This window comes from Panthera pardus, unplaced genomic scaffold, assembly GCF_024362965.1.
Source record: "Panthera pardus isolate Hobbes unplaced genomic scaffold, ASM2436296v1 HiC_scaffold_15, whole genome shotgun sequence".
NCBI classification, from domain to species: domain Eukaryota; kingdom Metazoa; phylum Chordata; class Mammalia; order Carnivora; family Felidae; genus Panthera; species Panthera pardus.
The window spans coordinates 18,611,680-18,631,387 of record NW_026526710.1 but is presented as its reverse complement, the minus strand read 5'-3'; the positions used below and the strand labels follow the sequence as shown (position 1 = coordinate 18,631,387).

At 44.4% G+C, this 19,708-nt stretch overlaps 1 protein-coding gene across 4 annotated transcripts in view; it reads right to left on the bottom strand.

Moving 5' to 3' along the window:
- The window catches only part of TTC28 (tetratricopeptide repeat domain 28), a 626,630-nt gene that overhangs the window by 112,960 nt on the left and 493,962 nt on the right, over positions 1 to 19,708 (bottom strand). For all 4 annotated transcript variants that reach the window (XM_019426523.2, XM_053902214.1, XM_053902215.1 and 1 more), the window contains one exon: positions 535 to 1,876. In XM_019426523.2, the coding sequence (XP_019282068.2) occupies positions 535 to 1,876 (1,342 nt within the window). The remainder of the gene's footprint in view (positions 1 to 534; positions 1,877 to 19,708) is intronic.

Genomic DNA, 19,708 nt, shown 5'->3' with positions numbered 1-19,708 from the left:
ATATCACTGCAAGGTGCCTGGCATGATGATGATAGCATATGTTTACTCACTCCTGCCATCCTCAGATGGCTTTCCCTAAAAGCAATAAAGTGGGAGTCCTAGTAATTGGTGGGGATAGATGTTATGTTAATAAACACAAATTCGTATAATGTGAGAGGCCTTCGGTAAACGTCAGTTGAATGGATGCATTCACCTTTCCTGTTCCCATTATCCCTTTTATCCCGCTCACTATGAATGCAGTCAAAAAAGCACTGCATTTTGGGTCAGACAGCCCTGGGTTCGACTCCGGGTCGTCCTTTCTAAGCTGTGCAATCTTGGACGTTGACTCAACCTCTCTGGGCCTTAGTTTCTTCCTCCGTAACATCAGGGTAATAACATCCCTGCTACATTCACAAAATTATCGGAGGAGCCAAATAAGACACGTATGAAAATGCTTTGTAGTTAACAAGCTGTCATGCAGACTTAAGTTGCCATTACTGCCACAGATGCTCTTTGTGTGTGTCATCGACCACATTCGTCCCCTGTCATTTTTACCTGTGTCCATTTCCTAGCCCCCGGTAAGCCTTGGCTTGGTCTTGCATGCGATTAAGACTCTGGGCAACAGACAGATACTGCTCGTAGTACTTGATAGCTTCCTCATAGTCACCCAGGGCCTCGTAGCAATCTCCCAGGTTGCCGTAGGCCCGGCCCCTGTCGAGCACAGACTCATTTCCACTTAGCTGCTGCAGCATGGCCAGCTGCTGCTCGAAGTAGCCGATGGCTTCTTCCATCACATTCATGTTCATCTTTGTGATGCCCATGTTGCCATAGACCTGGGCTTCCAGACTGGGGTCCTTCAGCTTCTGCCCTAGATCCAGCTGCTCTTCGTAACACTTGAACGCCATTGTGTATTTCCCCAGGGCCATGTAGACAGCAGCCAGGTGCCCGTGAGCTCTGCACTCCCCCGGCAAATCGCTCAGCTCCTGATAGACCTCTAGTTCTTGCGTGTGATAACCCAAGGCCTTGTCGTATTTCTGGATCATGCGGTACGCCGTGCCCAGTGCTGCATACGCACTGGCTTCCAGTCTTCTGTCCTTTACGTGGTGAGCTAAGCCCAGCTGCTGCTCATAGAATTTTATTGCACCGTTTATATCTTTTTTACAGATGAATATATCACCCAGGTTCCCTAGGGCTCGAAATTTAGCCTGGGAATTATTCAGGGACTGGGCAAGGGACAGTAGGTACTTTTGACACTCTTCAGCTTTGCTGAAGTTCAGCAGAGCCTTGAAGGCTAGGCCCAAGTTGCAGTAAGCTTTCGCCTGGCTCAATTTGTCGTGAAGGTCTTTGGCCAGCGCCAGATCCTGCTCATAGTACTTTACCGCCTCCTGGTAATTTCCAAGGCAGTAATGGGCATAGCCGAGATTGTGGCAGACCTTCCCTTCTCCTTCCATGTCTTGAAGGTCAGGAGTGAGACGCAGGTACTGTTCATAATAGGGGGCGGCCTGGACATACTCCCCCCGAGAGCAGTGGAAGTTGCCCAGGTTGCTGAGGGCCCGGGCCTCGCTCTGGATGTCACGAAGCTCCCGAGCAATGTTCAGGTGGTTCTGATAATGTTGCAGGGCCCGGTCATGGGCACCCAGGGCCTGGTAAGCCACAGCCAGGTTCCCATGTGTGGATGCCTGGGAGGCACGGTCATTCACTTCCATGGAGATCTGCAGCTCCTGCCGGTGGTACTTGACAGCCTGGTCGTACATGCCCAGAGCACTGTAGGCATTACCCATGTTCCCATAGGCACGGCCCTGGGCAGCATAGTCACTCAGCTCCTGGGCGATGCACAGGTGGGTCTTGTGGAGTTTCAGTGCAGTATCATAATCGCCTTTCATCTGGTGTATGATTCCTGAGAAAGAGAATAAAGGAATAGAAAGAGGTTAGAATAACTGATGAGCAATTTGGGGGAAAAAATGTCATTCGCAACTCAATTTATACTCAAATACAATGCAGATGAATTAGAGAATTTAAAGTAACAGAAGGTAGCATTAAATATTTATCAGCTCTCCAGAGGGGAGATAGCTTTCTAAGCTTTGAAGCAACAGGAAAACAAAACCGAAAACCAAAATAACAAACAAAAAGGACACATTTGATTGCAAAATTAAGAAGTTTTGTACCGAAATAAATATCTAAAATTTAAAGGCAAACACAATGCTGGAATATATGTGAAACGTACATGACAAAACCCAGTAGCTATTGTGTATAAAGATTTCACTTGGTTTGATTAAAAAAAAAATCAAAACCCCAATTTACTGAAACAGGAAAAGAACAGTAAGTGTGAGCAGACAACTCACATCCAAGAAATACAAAGAGTAACCACAGGGGAAAATGCTAATTTCTTTTAATAATCAAAGAAATGCAAAATAAAGCCATCCTGCAATACCATTTTCCTTCAACTTAATTAGCAAACAAAAAACTTAGGAACCACCCTATACTGAGGAGGTTGCCCCGAAATTGGTAAACACATCACTGGCTGGACATCAAGGAGAAAAGACCGTACAGGAGCGCGATGACAAGAGCCACAAACACGGTCCTGCTCAGACCCCGCAATCCTACTCTGGGGAATATATTCACAGGAAATCACTTGACAAATGCAAAAGCTATTCACATAACAATCTTCACTACAGCATTTATAGATTAGTGGGAAATCAGAAACATCTGAAACAGCCAACACTGGGGGGCTGTGGAAGTACATTTTGGTATATCAACTCGACAGAGGATTATGCAGTCATTAAAAGATAATTATGAAGTCTATGTAGAAAAATGGGGGGAAAAGGTTCTTCCGCTAATAAGTGGAAAAAGCAGAAAACAATGCCGCACGCTCCCTGTGACAACATCTAGGAAAATAAATGTGCGCACATGGACAGGACCTTGAGGGGATTATGCAAAAATGGAAACTGTCGCCTTGTGAGGTGATGGCATTTGAATGATTTTTTTGTTCCAAAATTTCTTGTAATTCTGTCTATAGCTTTTACAGTCGATAATAACAGCACTTTAAACAACCCTCATAAACTATGCTATAGCTGCTAAGCTATTGTTTCTACAAGCAGTTCAAAATGGGATAGATCATCAATACAAAAAATATAAAGTAGTTCCAAAGGAGGGATATCATCAAAGTAACTTGGCAGGCCCCTTTAAGCAGAGCCTGGTTCATCCCAGTGGGGCCTGGGGTGAGGTGGTGGTGGGGGGGGGGGGGGCACTGGAAAAGATGGAGAGAATCTAGTACACAAACAGGTTTCTCCTTGCCCTTGGCTTTGAACACACTCTTCCACGACTTAGTGTGTGACTTTTTCAGTGACGACCTAAACCTGCAGAAGTACAAAAACACAAAAACACCAAGCTGGGTTCTTGTTAAACATCTGAACTGAAAATAGACACGCCGAGAAAGAAAGTTGTCAAAATGCAGCCCCCACAATTTGCTTATCTCTGTGACACATTTCATTCACTCGCTCATGCGCTGGGCCGGGATTTACTGCGTGCTAAGCCTTGTGGTAGGCAGAGGGGGCAGACAGTGAAACCAGACACAAGGCTGCCCTCAGAGAGCACACAGGGTGTATAAGGGGGACAGTCAGGAAACAAATAATGTCAGCACACATCAGAAACGCTGAGGCGAGATGGGGAGAGAGGAGCGCATGAGGGCTGCCCTTCTGGCCAACGTCCTCTCCTGCCTGGGGTAGAGGTCTGTCCCTCCATAGGAGTTGCGTGTACCCCTGGGCCCAGCCAGCTCTTTGATGTTAACTAGACTCAGGATACTGGATAAATCATTTAGCCTCTCTGGACTTTTCATAGTTCATCTATAAAGTGAGGAAAATAATAATCTCGATGCCAATCTTAGAGGCCAGTGGTAAGGATCAAATGAAATAATGTATGTGCAAGGGCACTATAAACTGCAGACTGAAATTCAAATATTAGTAACTGAAATTAGGCTGAAAATAGGCTTCCTGGAAAGGAAATCCTCAAGGTGGTAGAGATTAAACAAACTATGGTTAATTAGTCTGTGCATTTTCTTATGAGTGTAAAATATTTCACAATTTAAAAATAACCCAATCTATCCCCCAAACCAAGAGCACATTGTATATAATGTATGTTAGCTAACTTGACAATAAATTTTATTAGGAAAAAAAAAACTCAGTAAATCATGGTCTTCTATATAATGGAATAACATAGTTCCATTAAAGATGGTGACGGAGGTGGGGGGGGTGCCTGGGTGGCTTATCAGTTAAGTGTCCGACTTCAGCTCAGGTCATGATCTTGAAGTTTGTGGGTTTGAGCCCTGCGTTGGGCTCCATACTGACAGCTCAGAGCCTGGACCCTGCGTTGGATTCTGTGTTTCCCTCTCTCTCTGCCCCTCCCCCATTCGTTCTCTCTCTCTCTCTCTCTCTCTCTCTCTCTCTCTCAAAAATAAACATTAAAAAAATTTTTTTTAATGGTGAAGTAGGAAAAAACCCTTTTGAGTTTGCCCTAGAACAAATGAAACTTAATTAAAAAAAAAAATGGTGGGGCACCTGGGTGGCTCTCCTTGTCTGTCTGACTCTTGATTTTGGCTCAGGTCATGATCCCAGGGTTGTGGGATCAAGCCCCATGGTGGGCTCTTCCCTGAGCGCGGAGCCTGCTTAAGATTCTCATTCTCTCTCTCTCTGCCCCTCTCCCCCATTCACTCTCTCCAAAATAAAATTTAAAAGAAAATGGTGAAGTAGAAGATTATATAACGACATGGAAAAATTACAATGTTAATGGAATATATGGCCACAAAACAGTACATTTTAATAAAAACATTAATGTGTACATGCATGCTTACATTTGTATGTACACATACAGCATAGAATTTATTTAAATGTTAACAGTAATAATCTGGGTGGTGAAATTGCAGGTATTTTTTCATTTTGCTTACCTGTATTTTAAGTGTTTTTTTTTTTTCCTATGATGAATGCATAACACTTGGCTTAAAAATTACTGAAAGTATTTTTAAAGCTCTGATCCATCGAGCAAAGTAATACTCCTGGGGATTGGGTCAGGTCATTCCCTGGGTTGGAGATGTCACCGGTATCCTTGCTGGAAGGATCAAGTTTTTCAGAACCTGTCTCAAGGTTAGAAACTCTAAGCTAACCAAGAGGCAATACCTTAGCATCACCTAGAACCCCATTAGTGGTGAAAAATTCTTAGTGACAAACATTTCAGTTCTAAAGACCTGATTTTGGCCTGTATCCCTAAACTGCCTTTACATAAAAAGAAAATTTTTTAGATTTCAAATTGCCGGGAATTCTTCAAGGATATGAATCATTTGCTCCCTCTGTCCCCAGCTTCTGCGTTTCTGAAATGAGAGTGAAAATATCTGCCCAGACAAGAGTCCGTGGGTGGGAACAGAGTCAGAGCTGGGGAGGGCAGCAGGGGTGCCCACATTTCCCTGAGCACTTGCTCCCACAGCAAAGCCTTTGCATTGATCCCTCCCCTCCCCCACAGCTTTTAGATTTCTTTGCAATGGTTTTTAAAGCCAATATGATCATTAGTAGGTTTCCAAGATGATGTTAAGATGTTAAGCCATGTGAGCCCTTCAGAGAAGGCAATGGAGGCAGTGGAGGAAGCTTGAGTGTTTTGCATGCTCCCTGCCACCAAGGACACAGGTCTCCCTTGCTAGTCCCCCCATACACCATCCTCCAGGAAATTGGCTAAGTGTCTGGAAGGCACATGACCATGGAAAAGGCACAGAACTTGAAGTCAGCAGTTGTGTTTTAAAGCACAATGGGAATGGCTCCCATCTTATTTGGCTGGGTACCTTTGAAATAGTCAACTGATATCTCTGAACCAACCTTCCTTCCTCCTTCCTCCTTCCTTCCTTCCTTCCTTCCTTCCTTCCTTCCTTCCTCCCTCCCTCCCTCCCTCCCTCCCTTCCTTTCCCTTTCTTTCCTAACTAAAAACTTTTTGGTATTTTTGTTTTCTTATTTAGGTCAGGTTACACCATCTCAGAGAAATGGTATGAGAATCATAAGAGTGTGTATCAATAAGCTTTGTGACCTGCAGCGTGCTGTCTGAACGCAGTACCGGCGGTATTTAGACAGAGACAGAAAGGAAAGGAATTCTCTGTTTCCTCGCATGGCCTCAAGAGTCTGGCCTAGTTAATAGGGAGCAGTTGGGATGATAATGGCTACCCAGGGTTCAATGAGTTGTGAAAGAAACTGCCTGCTGGTGATGGCAAAATGATCTGACCCCCAGCCAGCTCGCCTGCGCACTCCCCTTCCTCCTCCCCTTCTTCCTCGTCTGCCACTTCCAAGGCTCTATAGAGAATCATCGGAAGATTCTCAAAAACAGACTTCTGGACATGGGTGAGGGTAAGAGGCGATGGGCCTGGCTGAAATGGGAACTTTTTCATCTTGCCCTGTGTCTCTACTGTCGCAGCCTCTGCCAGCCTGGAGAATTCTGAACAGAACATTACACACTCTTGGCAGCCGTTCTCTTTGTTGAGGCAACATAAAAGCGGCCCTGAGAACTGCCAGCAGAGTGACTGCACATGCTGAGGAGATAATCTGCAGATCCTCCTTCCCTTTCGAGACCACAGCTTGATTTTCCAGGGCCGTCACTCAGATGAAGACTTACAGAGAGCCTGTCAGCAGGGGTGTGCTAGGTGACAACGTGCTGCAGGGGAGGGGGATTAAATGAAGATTAGTGGGGCAGAAGATCCTCACAAAGCCGCGTTCCTACAAGGGCACGTGGAGAAAGGACACATGCGTATGGATTTATACATCACCACGGTAGGCCTCTGCCTTGGCATCAGGAATGGTCACTGCCTGGGATTAAGAATACTTACTTCAAAAGCTGTTGGGAGGCCCCAGGAGATGATACTTAAGACAAGCCAGCACAAGGGCCTGGGACATAGTAAATGCTCAATACAGTCTGCTTTGTATGATTAGCCATGACCAGCTAAGACCAAGGGGTATGGGATGAGCTAAGCAGAATTTCTACTGCGGTTAGAACATTTAGCATTTCAGCAGTGACTTCCATCTGGCTGCCTTTTCTCTTGTGAATTCTCTGGAAGCAGGGCCTCAGCCTGCCTCCACAAACAATGGAGGTGCTCCTCTCACTTACTGAAAATATGATTGCTCTACTTATGAATAGTATGTGATCCAAGTGGGGCTTTAAGAGCTCATCTGTTCTCTCCCACTGCTTTCCAGCGGGGTGGGATCTGTCGCAGCCTAGCTAAAGCCCCAGCTATTCTCAAGGGAAATGGTGAGCTGGGGGAGCCGGAAGAGGCTCTCCCTCAGGCTGACGTTATGAGTGACGTGACCCAGGCCCAGTGAGAGGAAGTGAGGCCATGGCAGAGTGGAGGGAGGGACTCTAGGTGCACGGGCCCTCAGCTGTACCAGCCCATCTGCTTCCAAACAGGAGGCATAAAGGAACTGTTATCAGTCTCCTGGGTGGGAGGGGGGGTACATGGGACAGCAGCTGTGCTAAGAAGTTCTCCTCTGTTAGAAATACATCTAGAAGTATTCACAGATGAGACGACATAGTGGCTGTGGTATGCTTTAAAAACACTCCAGGAGGGGAGAGAAGTGAGCACGTGTGGGTGGGTGGGTGTGGGTGCATTTATGAAAATAGATGAAAGCAGATTAGCAAAATGGTGATAACTGGGCTATGGGTACGTGGGGGTTCATTATACCATCCCCTCTACCATGTGTGGGAGTGTGTGTGGGGGTGTGACAAGTTCCATAACAGAAAGATAAGCCAAGTAATCAAGACGTTCAGAGAGATCCGTGCTGGCACATCCTTCTGTAGTTCCTTTTGGGTCAGGAAACTTCCCCATAGCTAAGTCCTGATGTGGATATTCAAGTTCATTTTTTCTGTCTTTGGGACCTCGCGAGAAAGAAATCAGCTGGTCACCAGCGTGTATGGGTATACCAGCCTCCATATCCCTTCTCTGGGCTGAGAGGACTGAGAAAACACAGTGCCTTGTCTTGCCGCTGTGATTTATTTATGCTCACAATATTGAGTTTTACCTTGAATTTCAAAAGATCGGCACCCATTATTCCAGCTCATTTGGCTCCCTGAATCCTCTCCCTCTCAAGCCTCCACACAGAGTTTACCCACAGTGTACCTAAAATGTCCCCAGGCTTGGAGTGGGGAGGAGGGGACAGAGCTGCCTAGTAAACAGATGGCTGGAACCGAAGGCACGAGAGCAAAGTGCTCTGTGTTGGAAATGCAACCAACTGGATGTTTTATCTCATTTTCAGGTTACTATTTATGAGCCTGGAGACCAGCCCATTATTTTTGCCATTGGAGGACAGCAAAGGTACAGAAATCTTTACATGCACTTAATTTCGAAATTAACTTCTCAGGTGATTTTAGCCACAAGCATGTTCCTGGTAGGTAAGCTCTTCTGAAAACCAGTGCCTGGCCCTCTACTTGACAATCTCCTTCATGCTTCAAAACAAACCTGTGAGGTCACTATTGTGGTCTCAGAGAAGTTTCAAGAACTCACTTGGGCCTGTAGAGCTCCAAGTGACAGGCCTGATACTGGGACTTAGGTTCTTCTGACTCAGGAGTCTGTGTTCTCTCACCCGTTGCCCTTCTGGAATGAAGCTGGAATGCCTTCCAGTGAAAGGCGGTCATGATTTTGGACCCACTCGTTCTACATTAATGTTAGGATTCTGTTGTGGCAAACCAATCTTGTGGCAGCTATAAAAGAACAAATTGCTGGTCTGGCTAAATCCGTATCTAAAGCAGAGAGGTGTACATCAGAGAACAGGAAATCCTAAGAGGTGTAGGAATGCAGGAGGAGTAGGCAGATGTAATCATTCGTGGGGGCGTCACCTCTGGAGAACTCTTGGGCCACCACGAGTCTCTTCTGCCATCATTTATCTTAATTACATCTGTCTACCTTTTCTATGCAACCCACCAGGCTCTTCCTGTTCCTCCAAAGGGTAAGTGAAGTTAAGGGCCTGTTATCTTCTTTTGCTTCAGCAGCAATTGGGGATGTCTTCTGTGACACTGAGTTCAGTGGCACTTCTGTCCCAGGTGCCAACTGCCCTCCCCTTCTGTTTCAGTTCTGAGGAGCCCACTATAATAAGGTTGAGGAAATCCCTCATACGCCACCTCTCCCTCCCACAGACAGACTCCACTGAAAACTGTCTTTTTCTAACCCCGCTTTCCTGAGGTATAATTGACAAAACTGTATATATTTAAAGGATAGAATGTGATGATTTGATATGCGTATTCACTGTGAAATGATTACCACAATCAAGTTAATTAACACATCCATCACCTTTTTTTGCGGTGTGAATACCTAAAGATCTATTATTCTCTTAGCTACAATAGATATGACTAACTACAGCCACCGCCTTGTGCGTTAGATCCTCAGAATTCATTCATCTGACAACCAAACTTGCAGGAAATACAATGCTGCTGAAAGAGAAACAGAGAGGCCCTATTTGCTCAACCCCTGGCCCCCAAGGCTCTCCTTAGGCTGAACAGAGGCACAGTTTAGTTCCTCTGTCACCCCCTCTTGCCACCATCCCAAGGGCGTGTGCTGAATGACAGTGACAAGAAGCCAGCCCGGAGTCCACTGGAGCCCACACTTATTTCACTGCCTTCATACATGGCCCCACTTCCTACTTCCCTCAGAGAGTTAAAACCAAGACTGCAGGTGAACAGCTCGGAAATTCCCGGGGCCTGTACGGCTGTAAATCCTGAGGCAGTGGGGAAGATTAATTGTACCATGAAGTAGGGGAAGTAATAATTAAACCTATTAAAAAGGAGGTGGCTGGAGAGGGGTGCTCCGGAGATGGATGATGAGGTAGGAAGTGCTAGGCACAGTCATCCCTAACGGCTGTGGCCCGGCCACTGTGAGAGAACTTGGTAGGAAGCCCGGAGCAGAGTGAAAAATACGCTGGGCCTGCCTGGCGCAGCCCCGCCATTAGTCACTGTTTGGAGAAGGCAAAGTGTGCCTGGTTTTCATTCTGAATCACAATAAGAGGAGGGAAGCACCCTCATAAGTTAACAATGCAGAGAATGTTACAGGGAGTTCGTTTCAATACGAAACAAACATTTCTTTTGTTTCAAGGTCTGGGGTTCAATCACTGAAATGCAGAGATAACTGGTTCTGCTTCTCCCTTGAGCTGAGCCATAGAAAACTGGGCCAGTCCCACCTCCCGGGAGCACCTGCAGAGTCCCTCTGGCCTGCAGAGTAGAGGGCACACCAGTGACAATGGCATTTACAGACTTTGCGCGGACCCGGTACCAACCCAGCCGTTCCCGCCCCGTGCTCCTTAAGTATGGTACACCAGCCAAAGCAGCAGCCCCACTGGCCCTGTGGCTCAGTCCCACCCTACCTGGTATGCCTGACTTTCCCATCGCATTTGCTTGGTTTGAACTGCCTTTCTCCCCTCATCTGGGGTTGACTCTATAATGTTCCCTCCTCTGGTTCTCTTCTATACGCAGATGTGTATTTCCTACTCAGAAGAACTCAGGCATGGCCAAGGGACTTGTTTTGCCCAATGGGATGTGAGTGGAAGCGATGTGTTCCTTCCAGACAGAAGCACTTAAGAGCTGGAGTACGATATTCCGTGCTCTCTCTTCCCCTGCCTGCCTGCCTGCCGAAGCTGCGCGTTCCAGATGGCGCTGCTGCTATTGGAAGATGGAGCCGTGGCCAGGCCCGGAGTCGTGAGGAGTATCCGAGCGTTACATGAACCTGTGGTAGCCTGGGTGTGAACAGAATACTCTGTTGTTTTGGACCACTGAGATCTGTGGGCTGTTGTTACTGCACCAGACCCTAGCACATCCTCATGGACGTACCATCCGATATCAACCCTCCAAGCCCTTGTCATAACCTACAGTTTCAAACTGTCCGTGTCAGGGGAAAGACACCTACTAACAGAAGTTTCCTGAAGGGATTCTGAGTCATCCATTCCTCTGGATGTCCTGAACTCTAGCCCTGAATCAAGCGAGACCACTGACATCTATAACTTGAACAAATGACTGTGAACCCACACTGAACAGGCTTCAGCGAATTGAGGTTTAATCTTAACACCCTAGGCTTAGTTGATTTTTTCTTCAAATTTGTTATTAGAAAAAGCACACTGAAATCTATTATAATCTTTGCTGCTAAAATTTTAGCTATACTATAAACTTTGTTACCATAATCCCATATATAAAAATGTCTCCAGAAATTTCTTTTAGAATTCAGCTTTCCTGAGGAATTCTATGCTCCCATCTTTTGGGTTCATAAGAATCATGTGTTTCTCTTTTGGCTTTGGCCACAAGGAAGTTCTCACTTAGATATGAAATTCTAATAATAACAACCATGTTAGCCTGTAGAGGCTAACACTGTCTCGTGCCCTTAGGAAAGTAACTACTTTTCCTGGCCTCCTGTTTTCACCTCTCTCAGATGATGATTATGAAGATCAAATAAAACAGTGAAGTGCCAAGGTGTAATACTCCATTTTCCAGGGGCTGATATTATTTCAAACAGCTTCAGTTACCCCCGTCCTCGATATTACAAATAACAAAATCAAAATATGCCACTCCCTACACCATTATTTTACTGTAGAGTGTAATTCGCTCTAAGTCTTAGATGCCATCTTATTTTCAAAGCAAGCACACCAAAGGGAAGTTGATAACAGCTTCTCTCAACCAAGAAGAACACAAAGTTATGGGCTCTTGAGAATATTATAGCCAAGCTCTGCATGTGACATGAGAATGGGGCCCATTTCCTTAAGAGTCTCAGTCTGTGCATATAGGAGAGGAGACTCCTCCCACCCCCAAGGACATTTGAAAATGAGATGGGGCATTTTCGGTTGTCACAATATCTGGGAGCCCACACTGTCGGGTTGGGGGTGGGGCCAGAGGGACCAGACAGCCTGCACCACGTGGGAGAAGTCCTGCACAATAAAGAACATCACACCCTCAAATGTCAATACACCACAGTGAGCAACACTGGATACTCTGAGGTGATTTTATACCCTGGCACTAATTAATAATCTGAAAGAAAAACAAAAAACAAAAAAAGACAACTTCTGTCCTGTCATCCAGCTGAAGTTGTTAAAATAAATCATCAAAATTAATTATTTGGGAAGTATTTTGGCTGGCATCCAATAATTTAAGCAAAACACTGAGAAACTAGGAACCTTAATTCTAAAATCTGGCTTACTGGATGAATCTTAATGTCAAAATCCGGCTTACTGACTGACTGCCTTCACCAGTTTCTTACCCATGAAATATAATTCACTAGGAAGATAAATTAAAAGATACCTACAGGGGTGCCTGGCTGCCTGAGTTGGAAGAGTGTGTTGACTCCTGATCTCAGAGTCATGAGTTCAAGCCCCACATTGGGTGTAGAGATATTTAAATAAAAACATTAAAAATTAAAAAAAAAAGACACCTATAACGGGGCTTCTTTCCAATTTCATTATGATAACTAATAAGGGAGAGGGGAACCTTCCTAAATCATAAAAATAGTAGTAGCACTAATAATAGTGACAATAATACACAAAACTCTCCTTTGTGATCTGATTCAATTCCTGACACCAAGAACCAACTGTGTGGGCTCCCAAAGATGCATTTCCAGCTCGGACTTCTCTCTGAAATGTTAGTCTCCTAAATCTGTCTACTGGATGGACCTCAAGTAACCTAAAACTCAATGTTTCCAAAGCTGTTTGTTGAATTGTTGAGCAGAATCCAATGAAACACTTCATGGCACTTGTCAGTTTTCAAAGTCCTTGGGCCTCCATTAACTTCTTTGACTCTAGAACAAAGGCAGGGTTGGGGGGGGGAGGGGTTCTGCTTTCGAAGACACTCACAAAAGCCACAGGGCCGCTAAGTTACAGAGCTAGGACCTGAACCCAGGCTCAATGCCTCCCCCTACCCCCGCCCAGCACCTTCCCCCTGAATTATTTTGCCCCTCTGAGAGTCTGAGGCAGCAAGTGCTGCAGAATTCAGCTGTGCAATCTGGGGTGAGGACAAAGCCCATCCCCCAGGAATGCGCCATTCCCTCAGCCCAGAGAGGACAAGAAGATGGCACAGTGTGCCCAGACCAACAGGGAGCCCTGGAAACAGACAGGGAAAGGGAGGAGCAGCAGAAGAGCTGGCCAAAAGAACAGCCCTTCAAAAATGATTTCACTTTGCAAATTCAATTGCAAAGACAGATGGATTTTCCAGCCAGGCTGGAGAGCAAATTATAAAATCTGCTTTCCCAAGGCAATCGGGTCTGAAAGGCTTCATTTTAAAAATTCACACTGGGTAGAAAACTCAAACTCTATGATTGTGTGAAGTGTTCTAGCTAGATTAAGCATAATGCTATCAAAACAAGTGATTCATATATTCTGCTCATTTTTCTATTAGTACATGGGCTTTTGGTGAGGGCAATTTCAAAAACATGGAAAAGAGCAAGATGGGATTAAAACTGTGAATCCATTTACTGCTTTCAGTTTTCCTTCTCTTTCTGCTTAATTGAGAGGGATTTACTTAGGAAATTAGAGGCTCCTGAGGCTGGCTCATTCATGCATAGCACAGAGATGATATTTAAACATGTACTAGAAAGCTCTTGTGAACCGCTTTAAATCTGAAGTCCCATTTACCTCTTTTATTCAAGTTGTAGACTCACGAGATAAGGGGAACCTGTAGAAACCACCGGAACTCGGGCTTCCCAGAACATTTGTTAGTTCTTAACATATCTCAACCTTGCTACGTTAGGAAGGGGTGGGTCCCTGTCTGTCCATCTGGCCAGATCAGTCAGCTGTCCATCTACACTCTTACCTCTGGCCAACCACTTCTTCCACCTACATATAAATAAAAGAACCACCTAACCTCTTCTCCTCTGATTATATACAGGAACATTAATGCAGAATACAATTAGTGTCAAGAGCCAGAGCAGACAATTTTAAAGCTTCTGTGGCTTTCTTTTTGTCCTTTTGGTGTGAATATTTTTACATTACTGGGATTCCATAATGATCAAAATTGAACATAATAATCTCAAGTATTTTTTTTCAATTATACAAATAATACATGTCAAAAAAAGGCTTCCAGAAGACAGCAAAGTTTGGCTCAGCCAACACTCATTTTCATCTTCCTGCTTCCCCTAGCTGTCCCTGGCTGTGGGGCTGGAAAGCTTTCCCAGTCTCCCTTGCAGTTAGGGAGACACTATCATGGTCAGTAGACAAAATCAGGAGTGTCCTGGCATTTTAGAAAAGCAATCGCTTCTCTGAAATAAATAAAAGGATACTGAAGCAATTGGCTCAGCATCTCTTGCTTCTGCTGACTTGAACAAGTCATGATGCCTGGAACTTCAGCAGCCACCATGTGACCATGAAGCATAAGGTACTAGCCTGAGTAAAAGGCCAAAAGAATTAGTTGCAGAGTAATAGTCCCTGTTATTCTTACCCTCTGAACCAATGTCAGATACCTCACACTGTGTTGTGAGAAAAATAAGCCCCTGTTGGCTTCAGGCATTTAAATAAGATTTCCTATTTCTTAGCCAAGGGATTACTGTTACCATATTCAATGTCAGAAATATGAAATACAGAAGAGCTCTCTCCTACTTGGTGACTGTCTGAAATAATCATTGCTAACATTCTAGTATGGTTCCTGACAATCTGTTTTGGTGTTGGTTTCCATTGTTTTGGTTATATTATCAAGATCATATTACATGTGCTGATTTTTAAAGATAATGAAAACAAAGCCAGGTCCTTCCTTAAAGGAAGATAGTAATAAAAAGAATTTTGATGACAGGTATCTGCCAACAGGTCTTTGTCTAAAATTAGGTCATTTGACGGGGCGCCTGGGTGGCTCAGTTGGTTAAGTGTCCAACTTTGGCTCAGGTCATGATCTCCCGCTCTGTGAGTTCCAGCCCCGTGTCGGGCTCTGTGCTGACAGCTTAGAGCCTGGAGGCTGCTTCAGATTCTGTGTCTCCCTCTCTCTCTGGCCCTCCCCCGTTCATGCTCTGTCTCTCTCTGTCTCAAAAACAAATAAACGTTAAAAAAAATTAAAAAAAAAATAAAATTAGGTCATTTGATATGAATTTAAAGGATGTAGACAATCATCATTTCTCATTTCTTGGTAATGAAAATGACCATTTCTCTAAGCTCTGCTTTGTAGAATAAAAGAATGCTTTCAGTTCAGTAACCCTTCTGACAGTGTTTTGACAATGTAAAAGTAACTATGATTTTTTTTTTTTTTTTTTTTTTTTTTACTTAGAATTGAGTGAGCATGAGCAGGGGAGAGGGGCATGGCAGGGGGGAGAGAGATAAGGAGAGGGAGAGAGGGAGGGAGGGAGGGAGGGGGAGAGGGAGAGAGGGAGGGAGGGAGGGAGGGAGGGGGAGAGAGAGAGAGAGAGAGAGAGAGCAAGAGAGAATCCCAAACAGGCTTCATGCTCAGTGCAGAGCTTGATCTCATGAACCATGTGGTCATGACCTGAGCCAAAATCAAGAGTTGGATGCTCAACCAGGTGCTGGGCCAGAAGTATATCAATTATGGCTTTCAGGGATATCATACTGTACAAGAGACTCCATTCGAGACCTGGGGTGAAGGATGTGGCAAAAGAAACACATTTTCTGGTATCGGTCAAGGAGCCAAAGAAGGGCAGTTGACAGGAACGTGGCAGGTTCAAACTTCTCTTGGTAGACATCAACCAACTACAATGTGGGAGCAAGATGGGAAAAAGAAGACCCTCAAGTCCTATGCTAATATCTCCTAATTCTTGTCTTTGTCTCTGTATTCTAGCAGAGCTAGAATATTCCACTTCACTGATTAGGTTTCCCACTATATCCGTTATGCCCAGTTCCACCTTTATTATGGGTTTTATATGGCTAGGTTCCTTGCAATTCTTCCTTCTTTTTTTAAAAAACGTTTATTTATTTATTTTGAGGGAGGAAGGGCAGGGAAAGAGGTAGGTAGAGAATCCCAAGCAGGCTCCACACTGTCAGCACAGAGCCTGATGCAGGGGCTCGATCCCACAAGTTATGAGATCATGACCAGAGCGGAAACCAAGTCAGAGGTGTAACTGACTGAGCTACCCAGGAACCCCTGCAATTCTTCCTTCTATAACCCGTCTTCTTTTCCAGCTGCTCCTTGTCCCCCATATCAACCTGTGTTCTCCTTATGATTTCCTATCCTGTTTTGTGTCTTTTTGCATCTACCAAGGATACCAAACTGGTATAAACTTTTCTCTTAGTTCCTACAGTAGACAATTTTTAAAGCTCTACTTACCTTCTGAAAATCAAGGTTGCCTCTGTCTTATTCTTTAGAAATTTTTCATTTATCTCTATTTTTTTTTCTGTCTGACCTTCAAATAAGGCAAGCTGTATCTAATATTTACTCGTAAATAAAGTACGTGGTTTGTGCTCCAATGGGATTTGGCCCCATTCTCCATGTGCTTGGGCGCTGGCCAAATCCTGGTCTCGGATCTATAGTTAGATGACAGAAGGATGATAAATACAGTGTCTGGAGCAATCCTGGTATACAGTAATAGCCACTTAAAGAGCTAAAATTACTGAGAACTTACTATGTGCCAGGCACCATTCTAAGTATTTTATATGTGTTGATGTAATTTTCACAAGAGCATATGAGTTGAGTACTATAATTATCCTCACATTCCAGATGAGTCAGAGAGGTTAAGGAATTTCTGCTCAAGGTCATACAATGAGAAAGTAACAAGCTGGGATTTGAACTCGGGCAGTCTGATTCTAAAGTCCAAGCTCTTTTTTCTTTTAAGTTTATTTATTTGTTTTGAGTGGGGGGAGGGCAGCGAGAGAGGGAGAGAGAATCCCAAGCAGGCTCCACACTGTCAGCAAGGAGCCTGAACCGTGAGAGCATGACCTGAGCCGAAATCAAGAGCTGGCTGCTTAACAAACTGAGCCATCCAGGCATCCCTAAAGTTCAAGCTCTTAACCATTATGTTTGATAGCATTTAATGGTACCAGGGCAATAAACCAATGCTTCTGTGGGCAGGATATGCAGGTAGAAAATGGGAAATTGGGGGGAAAGCACTACCTATGCTTAGTGGCTTCTAAATCATCTCTAGATTGCTCACCTGAGATAAAGTCATGGGTCTTCAGTTGTGTCAGGTTTTCATTTCATCAACTTGCCATGGGGGTGGGGGAAGGTGATCCTTTAGGACAAAGTCCTGCAGGTTCTCTAATACTGAGAAGACAGATCCGAAACTGGATGGATTCTAAAATGCATATCCAGCCTCACCTTCCACGTCTCACAGTGTGAACCCTCCACCCCAGCTAGCTCTCCTCTGTGTTCTTCAAAGGAGTGAACTGAATACATTGCACACCCTAGAGAAATAATAACAGTGGCAATTATGATGACTGAGTGTTACATAGATCTTGCCTCCAAAGAGCTCACTATGCTCTCATCTCTGTCTTCCCTTTATCTTTATAGTATTACTCGGAGGGATGCAAGGTTATTAATCATTCATTTTCCAGATGGAGAAATTGAAGTACAAAGAAGGGGAGCAACCTACTCAAAGTCAGACAGCTGGTGACGGTTAGTATGTACCTGTTTCCTATCTCATCTCTTTAGGCTCGGGTCCTGAGAGCCCTCCAGAGTGCAAAATAACTTGATTTATTAATCTCTGTTGGCCTGGACATAATTCGCTAAACTGCCTTTATCGTTCTTTCGGCAAACATTTACCGTAGTGCCACAGTGGGTCTCAGGGATAAGAGATGATGAACACGAGATGCCTGCTCACAACCTGGATGGGGAAGCACGATCACAACACAGGGTAGTATGGGAATGAAGATGCCTGCAAACAAAACACAGAGCCTCCAAGCACTGCCAGGTGCCCGTCCTGATGCACACTGATGCTGCCCAAGTCTCTCTCTCTCTTTTTTTTTAATTTAAAAAAAATTTTTTATGTTTATTTATTTTTGAGAGAGACAGAGTGTGGGGGGGATGGACAGAGAGAGGGAGACACAGATTCTGAAGCAGGCTCCAGGCTCTGAGCTGTCAGCACAGAGCCCGACATGGGCTCGAACCCACGGACTCCAAGATCATGACCTGATCTCCTGCTCAAGTCTCTTCTAAAGTGGGGGACAAAAGAATAAAAAATGCTTTCATAGGGCACCTGGGTGGCTCAGTCAGTTAAGCATCAGACTCTTGATTTTGGCTCAGGTACATACTCTTGTGGTTTGTAGATTCGAGCCAGCTCTGTGTCCAGCTCTGTGCTGACAATATGGAGCTTGCTTGGGATTCTTTCTCTCTCCCTCTTTCCCTGTCCCTCCCCCACTTTCTCTCTCTCTGTCTCTCTCTCTCTCTGTCTCTGTCTCTCTCTCTCTCAAAATAAATAGATATTTAAAAAAGTGCTTTCACACCTTGAACTTTGGTAATGCAAAATAGTACAGATCAATACTGTGTTAGCCTATGGGGAGGATTTGTATTTCCTTTTAATATGGGCTTATCTGGGGGTGCCCGGGTGGCTCAGTCAGTTAAGCGTCCGACTTCAGCTCAGGTCATGATCTCACGGTGAGTTCAAGCCCCATGTCAGGCTCTGTGCTGACAGCTCAGAGCCTGGAGCCTGCTTCCAATTCTGTGTCTCCCTCTCTCTCTGCCCCTCCCCTGCTCATGCTCTTTCTCTGTCTCAAAAATAAATAAAAACATTAAAAAAATATTTTTAATATGGGCTTATCTGCAATAGTTCAAAAAGGTCTGTTTGAATAAATGATTATCACCAATCATTAAGACATGTTAATTGGCTTAATGGTGATTTTTTAAAACAATCATTAATGAAATTTATTTGGCATAAAAATGAATTCATAAGTAATACACAAATACTTTAAACATACCAATCCATTAAATTTTTTTTAAATGTTGCATAGCTCATTACAAAAAACTGGGTAAGAAACAAAAGGATGAGTTTTCTCTTATGAGGCATCTGCATAAATTAGGTGAAAAAAAAATACCACACTTGGGGCTTAGAGACTACACGTACCCATCTACAATTCTTAAAGGGTCTGGGGAAATGGAAATTAAAAAGCAGCAAAGTCACTACATTGTCTGTTACTGAAAGACACTGCATCCCTGAGGCAGAAAGCAACACACAAAGCAAGAGAGAATACTTTGTCCTAGAGCGGACTGGAGAGGAAAGGAGAGAGTGAATCTGGCTCTCCGGACAGGCAGATGTGAAATGATTCACGGTACCATTGAGTGGTTTCTACACTGACCAGAGTCTCCCAGTTTCTGAAGTAATGAACAACCCATCCTGATAACAGTTCCTAAACGACAAGCTGCCAGGTGTTGCCAGTGAAGGACAAGCATCGTTTCCCCAAGGAATAAGCATGGTCTTTCCTTAATGTAATCTAATTGTGAAATTATTTAATCTAATTATTAGGCTGGACATATCATGCAAGTTGATCAAAATCACAAATGTAACTATAGTTGGCTGGATGATAGGGTACTATGGGCTTCCAGTGTCTTGTAACCCAACGTTGGGCAGGAGTTCCAGCCTCTCCTGGTATGTGAGGTTAATCCATGTTCCCTATTCCTCTTCATGTCCTGATTTCTACAACAGTTCATTCAAATACAGAGTGACTCCAATCTAAGCAGGTGCAAAGACAATATCTCCACAAAAATAATGGTAGTTCTTGAGATCTGTTGGCCTTTAGAGTCACTCTCTAGTCTGTACTATATAAATGTAGATCGAAAATGGAAAGGTCTATGCCTTACCCTTCTAGTGGGAAGGGCTGCCATTATGTAA